Source organism: Taurulus bubalis (assembly GCF_910589615.1).
Source record: "Taurulus bubalis genome assembly, chromosome: 3".
Lineage (NCBI taxonomy): Eukaryota > Metazoa > Chordata > Actinopteri > Perciformes > Cottidae > Taurulus > Taurulus bubalis.
The window spans coordinates 7,306,020-7,313,956 of NC_136591.1; the positions used below are offsets into that span (position 1 = coordinate 7,306,020).

Sequence of the window (7,937 nt, forward strand, 5' to 3'; positions counted from 1 at the left end):
CTCCAGTAATTTATACCTAGTACTTGAAATTGTGCTCAATATTAAGTAATACAATTAAAACTAATGCCGTCAAAAGCAGTATCTTCTAACATGCACCTCGGTCATCAAGAAATAAGGACTGCAACTTGAGATTTGCAAACATGATTTATTAATAAGCATTTTTACTACTGACATTGCACATAATCCCCTCCAAAAAATATAAGCACACACAAATAAGTAAAACACAAAAATAAAGTTTTTTTCCTCAACTGAGGAGATGAAGGGAGTAGTACGTTTCAAGAATCAATTGAGGTGGTAACAGAACTTAACTGACTCCCATAATGCACCACCAACCTCACACCTGCTTGGTTTTCCCCTCTTCAACCAAATTTTAAAAAGTTAAATAAAAATCAAGGCTGGTTCCTCTTGATTTGTCCCATCTAGGCAATTAAAGAAAAAATGTTTTTAAAGGGGGGTTGGAATAACTGGGCTACCAAGCAAATTGTCCATTCTTTCCCGTTTGTCTTTTTAAAGATGTACTTTCAGTTTCTAAATATGCACCCACCACCCACCTGTATGCCCTTCTTCCCTACCTCGCCACTCTCCAATTGTCCCCGTCTAGACGGGACAAGATGAGGGGAGGCCTGAGGGATGACAGGGAGACTGGGTGGGTTGGAGGATGGGGAAGTGTAGGGAGGGGAGCGCAGTGCATGTGTTCTGAAATAGGTCCAGTCCTCCAACCCTAGGACCTACGAAAACAAAGACAAAATAAATAAAAGAGGCAAGGGAGAGAAAGACAGTAATGAAAGATACATCCAAAAATAAATTTACAAAATATCTGAAACCCAGGTTCAACTTGTCACTGGAATTTCCTCCCTGCATTAAACAAAGTACTCACAACAAAGTACTTAAAGACTCCTCGTAAAAATCTTGCCATCCCTTTTAATGGCACCATTCCACCTTAAATCCATACAGAGAAACTATTGCTTTTAAAAACAGCACGTTAACACAAGAGCTGAGCCAATGTGTCCCAAGAAGTGCAACCCAACACGCTCTCGTCTCCCACCCTGCATGACCCAACTCTTACCAAGGGTCACGAGACTGTCCTCTCACGAGGGTCACTCCGTTGGTGCTGAAACTGTTGTGTCAGCTGCCTGCTGCATATAAGGAAGGAGGACGGTTTCAATAATTGTGTCCACACAATGAACATAGGTGATCTTACAGAGGTGGGAATGAGTTCACTTTTTTAGAGAGCAGTTTAGCCTACTTACCTCAGGTTCTTTTGGCGTTTTAGGAGAGGTTTTCGGGGAGGATTTGGGGGAGGCTTTGGGGGAGGCTTTGGGGGAGGCTTTTGGTGATTTTGGTGTGGAATTAAGGTCAGCTGGTTTGGCGGTCTGAGGGGGGGTACCAGGCTCTGATGCAGACTTTTCTGTATTGTTCTGCAATGTGTGCAAGTTATACAATAAGCATAACAGGCAGGACAATAGTCCCAACACTTTTAATTCAAAATAGAATTGAACCAGCAAATGATGGCATGCACTGTAGGCCACTTGGTCACAGGGACAGTACCAAGACAAAAATAGCCATCATTGATTTAAGCACTCACTTTCGAAGTAGAGGACTCAGAGTTCCTTTGCCTGCGCCGTCTAGACTGGCGACGTTGTTGTTTCTGGCCCTCAGCTGCTTCTCCGTTGGTCTGGGGGCCCTCAGAGGCCTCCGTCTGCTTCACCTCGCCTTGCTCCTGGATCTCTTCTGGAGCAGCCTGCTGGCCGTCCACAGCCTCATCAGATTGCGGCCGAGGACGGAACGGTCTGTGAATAGCAGGACAGAGGAACTATTGGATCAGCTTTGAAGGTCTTCAATGCAGAAAATAATTAAAAAACACGAAATATAGGCAATGTTGCTAAGTCACCTGCGGTATGGGCGCCAGAACCTGCGTTGTGGCTGCCGCAGCGCTTGGTCGCCCTCTGCCACGCCGTTCTTTTGCTCGCCAGCCTCACCCTGACAGATCAAGCCGACAAACTCAAACCAGTCCGATGCACAACAGCCCTTATTTGCCAATTTTTAAATAATTAAAGATCCCAAATTACCAGAGCTGTTCCCAACAGTGTTAAAACTTTACTTTCGTCAATATCAAACCTGCTTTACACTCATTTAACTCAGGCTTGCAGCTAAAAAAGTCCTTTAGGTTGTCGTGTCCCCGTCAGCTTACATCTTGTGCCTCCGGCCGCGGTCTTCGGGGCCTCCGGCGGCGTTGCTGAGGTCTCACGCCATCGTTCTCTCCTGACCCCTCTCCCTCAGCGGCAGAGGATTGGCCATCAGCTGGTTTGCCCTCCTCACCAGGCCTTGGGCTGCGTGGGAAAAATCGCCGACGGAAGCGGCGTTTGTTGGGAGCGTAGCGGCTGCCTTTGACTGGAACACCGCCCGGACCGGTTACATTGGCTGCTTCTGAGCCCTGTGGGACACCAGAGAGGGGCCGGAATGGGACGCGTCAAAAATGTTTAAATCAGCAGACAGTAATGCCATTAAATGAAACAAATTCTCACCTTGGCGGCTTCAATCACGTCAAACTCTACAACCTCCCCGTCTCCAACACTGCGGAGGAATTTCCTAGGATTGTTCTTCTTGATAGCAGTCTGAAGAGACAGATTTAACATCAAAGGACTGTTCCACAACCCATATAAAAAATAAACAATGAACACTATTTCAATAAAATACCCATTGCCTTCCTTACCTGATGAACAAACACGTCTTCCTGGGTATCATTTCTGAGAGAAATAAAACTGGTTTAGCAAACATGGCTCATGGGGCTTTCAATTTTTATTTAAGTAAAGTTTAAACCAAAACTTGAGATGCAAATAATTCGCAGTGGTGAGTGTAATATAGATGCCCTAAAAGTTGTGTCGAGGAAAGTACCTGTTTATGAAGCCATATCCATTACGCACGTTGAACCACTTTACTGTGCCTTGAACCAAGGTGGCTAAAACAATAAAACAGGAGCACATGATTAAATGTGTATCACTGGGGACATTTCACGAGACAGTTACACAGCCAGTCCAAGAACACACACTATGGGCTAATGGTACCGCCCTGCTTACAAGAAATGGGAGCTCTGCGCGTCAATCATTAACAATAAGACTTTGAAACCAGGTCTGTACCAGGTCACGAGGGGGCTGCTTAACAACACGGCGACAGGCTTGTCATCTTGGCCATAGAAGCAAAACGACGACAAACAGTGCGCGGCGGCTCCCCTTGAAACGCACCTGCGCGCATTTAATTGGAATGAGTTGCACCTGTGAGAACGCGCGTGCACAACAGGCGACAAATTAAATGTTTTAAGGTCATGCGCTCACGCCGTTAACAGGCACTTTAAATACAAATAACGCGGCTTTCATTTCCCCCGTCCTTAGTGCAGGAACACAACAAATGTAGGGAGAACTAGACATGTTCCAGTCACCCATTTTTGGGGTAAACTCGAAATTAAAACTAAACTACTAGAATGTATTTTCTGCCGGTAAAAGCCCTCAAGTTGATAGTACAAATAGATATATTTAATTAGCATCCCACACCACCTATGTATAAAACTGAGGACACGTGTTACTCCGAAAAACCAAACACAAACGAATGACTGACCGTTATTTGTCAGTTTCGCGGGGAAAGAAGAAGAAAAGTCTCCCACAGAAAACAAATTTATGTTTATACTGGTGCAGATACACTTTACGCTGCAACAAAAGCCTATAAATAATTGTATCACTCGCGTCCATTGAAAACGCGCATGAATTCAAACTAAAGTTGGTAGTTTTAAAGATTTCCTAGACAACTTGGCGCGCGCGCGCGCACACACACACAGGTGTGCACCATCTCCTCACCCACCTATGACCTTCCTCTCCGGCTGTGGCCTCTCTTCCTTCTCTTCCTCGGGTGCCGATGGTGGCGCGCTCTGCGCCTCGGCGTCGGTCATGCTCGCTGTCGGATTACTACACTTTCACTCTGGAGTCCCCTCCCTCCCCCTCTCCCCGAAACTTTTCTTCTGCTTCCTCTTCTTCTCTGTTGAGGTATCGCGGCCGTTGGCGTCCTTGACGGCGCATTACTGCCTCCTTCTGGAAGTGAACCTCAACTTCCTCCAAGTCGTGATTGATCCAGGAGCTCACATGAAACCGTTGATATACCTATATATATTACACTGGCCTCTTTAACTGTGATACATTAGGCCTATTATTAATTATTATATTATGAATATGTATACATGTATAGCATAATGTTGTAGTATTAACAATTTTAGATGCAGTGAGTTTAGTGCAGTGCTTCCCAACCCAGGAGTCGGGCCCCTCCAAAGGCTCTCCACACACAACTGTATCGTTTTTTTAATTTTTTTATATGCTTTTTGTGAAGTAGTATATGAATCGATCTCTTTGGGTGTCAAACTGTGATTTAAATGAAATCATCTTAGAAGTTGAGAGGAGATGTCTCTCTGGTGAAGCTGCTAACAACTCAGAAATGTGACAAGGGACCCCAAGTAGACAGTTTTGTATTATATTTCACGACCGTATCAAATGTTTTGTAATGTGCAATCAAATTTTGAAAGGTAATAAGTAACTACATCTGTCCGATAAACGCAGTGCAGTAAAAAGTACAATGTTTCCCTTGTGTTGGAGTTTGGCCAGTAGGGAGAAGAAAAGACTGGCACCAACATGCATTTAGGATGGCAATGATGATGATGCATGAGAATAGTTTTCATTTTAGTATTATGTATAATGGGATAACCTATTATTTGTGAGATGTACCTGCTATTTACAAAGTAATCTATATTACATCACTGAGTAGTTAGAGATTATTCTGGTCAGGAAGTGACGTTATCTCAGTCCAGCTCTGCACTGAAGAAATAGTTCATCCATAAAAGTAAACTTCCGTATTGGACTTGATTACTGGATGAGCTGTCTGAAAAGGTCCTAGTTTGACTGAAATAATGTTTCTGTTATTAGGGCCTGGGTGTTATAGCTTGCTGTGGGTCTGGTGCTCCTAAATTAAGTTAGTTTAGAAAGCAGTGAATTGGGTTTGGGGTCACGATAACTTTGCCTTTAATTCCAGCCTTCACCACATAGGTCATACGACTCCAGTTTCACAGCTCTAAATTTAACCCACAGCTCTAATAACTGGCAAGTTCAATGAAACCATTCACTGTGCTCAGAAGCCATGGGTCCCTGGACATGAAAAAGACTTAAATTAGAAGTATAATTATTATTGGCAGAAGGAATTACAGTGAGCGGAAGAGCAAACTGACGGGGTGGCAGCACTGATACTGTGGAGTAAGAACATTTTCAAAGATACAGAAAAATGATAAGAAGAAACACTGGAATGTTTATTCAACGTTTGTTTGGTGAATAAAGGTAGATACTTTTACAGTGTGTCCATCACATCATGTGTTCACTGAGTACAGACAAGATGAAGAAAAAAGAGAACAGTCCCTCCACGGCCCACTAGGTGGCACTCCGAGGTCCACCGGTGGGCCCCGACCCAGTGGTTGAGCATAAACTGTTCCAGAATACATTGTAGACATTCTATTGCAGTTACATTGTATCTTAATATACAATATAACATCTCTATTCCAGACTACAATGTAACAAACGGTCTGTGCAATTTACATCACATGCCAGCCACCATAAGATAGATAGAGTTAGATAGATACTTTATTAAATCGCTACAGCAGCATTTATACATACAGGTAAGCAATACAATATAAATAATGCACAATATATAAAACAAAATTTAAAAGAATAATAAGAAAATTGCACAATACATACATAAAGAATAATAATATTAAATTTACTAACAAAACAGTAGTGCAAAGATGTAGCCAAACAAACAAACAACGGTGTAACAGTGTTATAGTTGAGTGATTGATTTGGCCAGAGGTGATTTATTATAGTCTTATTGCACTGGGCAGGAATGTTCTCCTGTTTCTGTCCATGTGACAGCAGAGCGGATGAGTCTGTTGGAAAAAGTGCTCTGCTGTCCCTGCAGTATGAGGTGGAGAAGGTTGTCCATGTTAACCAATATGGAAAACAATTTCTCCAGTGTCCTCCCCTCCACCACCTTCTCCAGACTGTCAGGTTTGCAGCCAATGGTGGAGACGGCCATCCAGTGAGGATTTCACCTGCGGTCGGGCACGGCGTCTTCCACAGCACTGGGACTTCCTCCTGCTTCAGGCTCAAGTTGAAGAGGTGTTGCAGAACGTCAGACGGCTGAATGGCGCAGGTCTTCAGGACCCTGGGGCGGATGCCATCAGGTCCTGCAGCCTTGCATTGGTGGAGTCTCTCCAGCTGTCTCCTGACCTGGTCGTCACAGAGAGGGGGAGAGTGGTCCTGGTGTCAGTGGTGGAAGAGACCTTTGAAGTTGAGCCAGATAAACTTCTTCAACAGGCTCTGTGAGGCAGTTTGGGAGGTGTGGTGTGTGAGGGCCGGGACCTAACCCTGTTAAAGAAGTTTAGCTTGCTGGCCCTGCTAGTCTCCCTCCAACCTTGAAGCCAGTTATCTGCTTCATCCCGGTCCACACCTCCCACACGTTGTTCTGCAGTTTGGCCTCCAGCTTCCTCTCGTAGAAGTCCTTACGCTTCCTGAGCTTGTCCTTCAGGTCATGTTATACTCTCCTGATCTCATCCCTGTCCGCAGACCTGAAGGCTGCTTTCTTCTTATTAAGAAGAACGCACTGGTGATCCAGGGCTTGTTGTATTAAATAAATAGGTGTCACTCGGGTAATGTCCTTATCGACACATCGAATAGTGTTTGCGCCTGAGCAGACGAGTTATCTACGCACATGTCTGTCTGAAGCCAAAACGGTATATTCCCTTTAAACACCCCTGTGACGGTCCCCTAGTCTGCCTGTCTATTTGTCTGTCTGTCTCCTTGTCTATCTCCTCCAGGTAACAGGTGGGGTGAGACAACCCTAATAAGAAGCACCTGCTGGAGTGGGGAGATCAACCTAACGGGAGGCACCTGGGCCCAGTGCTCTGTAAGTCTAAGTGTTTGGTCGAGCAGGTTGATGTGCGTGTTTCGTTTGTGAGGTGCAGTAGTTCGAATCGGTGTCGATAGGCTAAGTGTTGTCTGTCTGGGTGCTTGCAGCATTTGACTTTGTTTGAAGCGGTGTCCCCCTGTCAGGTGCAGCGGCGTTACTCCTTTGAGTTTCGTCATTTTTGTGTTGTTTTAGTAGTGTTGTGGTGACCGTGGTTAGAGCGTCTTGTCTCGGGAGCACTTCCATGGTGCAGGACAGTCGCCAGTTTCTGAAAACTGCTGATTACGTCATAGGCTGCACACCGGTAGCCTACTTTTTTTTTTTCGTAGATTGTTTCTGACACTTATACATGGAGAGTGATAAGCACTTCTTGGCTTCCTCGGAGGAAAATTTGGATCTCTGCAAGAAAGCAACTGCTGAAGACAGCAGAAATGTTTAACTTTGACATTGGTGATACATGTTACTCCGTCTGTGGTATGGCAGCAGCTTCTCACTATGAAGGACTGACGGTGGCCTTAAGAGCCACGTGAAGAGATGCTTCCTTGGAAATGTAATGTAGAACGTATGGGTCCCTTGAGCTGTTACAAAAAATGACAAATTTAAGGCACGGGTTGTTGGGTGTCTGGGTATTTGGGCCCAGATACCTTGCAGGTGTTAAGCTTGGAATCCTGAAGACTACTGCTGCTAAATGGGCAGTATGGTTCATATGATATGCAAGTTGGTTTGTATTTTGGTTCTTGGGTACATAGTCTAAATGATTCTGTTGACACTGGGAGCATTGCACAGCCTGTTAGGTGTCTGGGTAGTTGGACCCAGGAACCTTGCAGATGAGTATAGGTGGGATGGGGTGAAGTGGTGCTGTGATCATAAGCACTACAGCTCATGCCTTGGTGTGGTGGGAGCTGTGTGGTAGTTGGGTTGCCTCTTTTTGCTGTATGTCTGTGGACGAC

General features: G+C 44.8%; 1 protein-coding gene across 1 annotated transcript; it reads right to left on the reverse strand.

Moving 5' to 3' along the window:
- Positions 1–118: 118 nt before the first annotated feature.
- LOC306733713 (uncharacterized protein) lies at positions 119–3,959 on the reverse strand. Its single transcript, XM_079214997.1, has 10 exons — positions 3,853–3,959; positions 2,896–2,959; positions 2,714–2,747; positions 2,526–2,615; positions 2,192–2,434; positions 1,892–1,980; positions 1,586–1,790; positions 1,251–1,418; positions 1,067–1,136; positions 119–728 (listed from the first exon to the last, which is right to left on the reverse strand). Exons 1-9 carry the CDS (start codon positions 3,938–3,940, stop codon positions 1,098–1,100), a joined length of 1,020 nt encoding a protein of 339 aa, XP_079071123.1. The 5' UTR covers positions 3,941–3,959; the 3' UTR covers positions 119–728; positions 1,067–1,097.
- Positions 3,960–7,937: the final 3,978 nt, after the last annotated feature.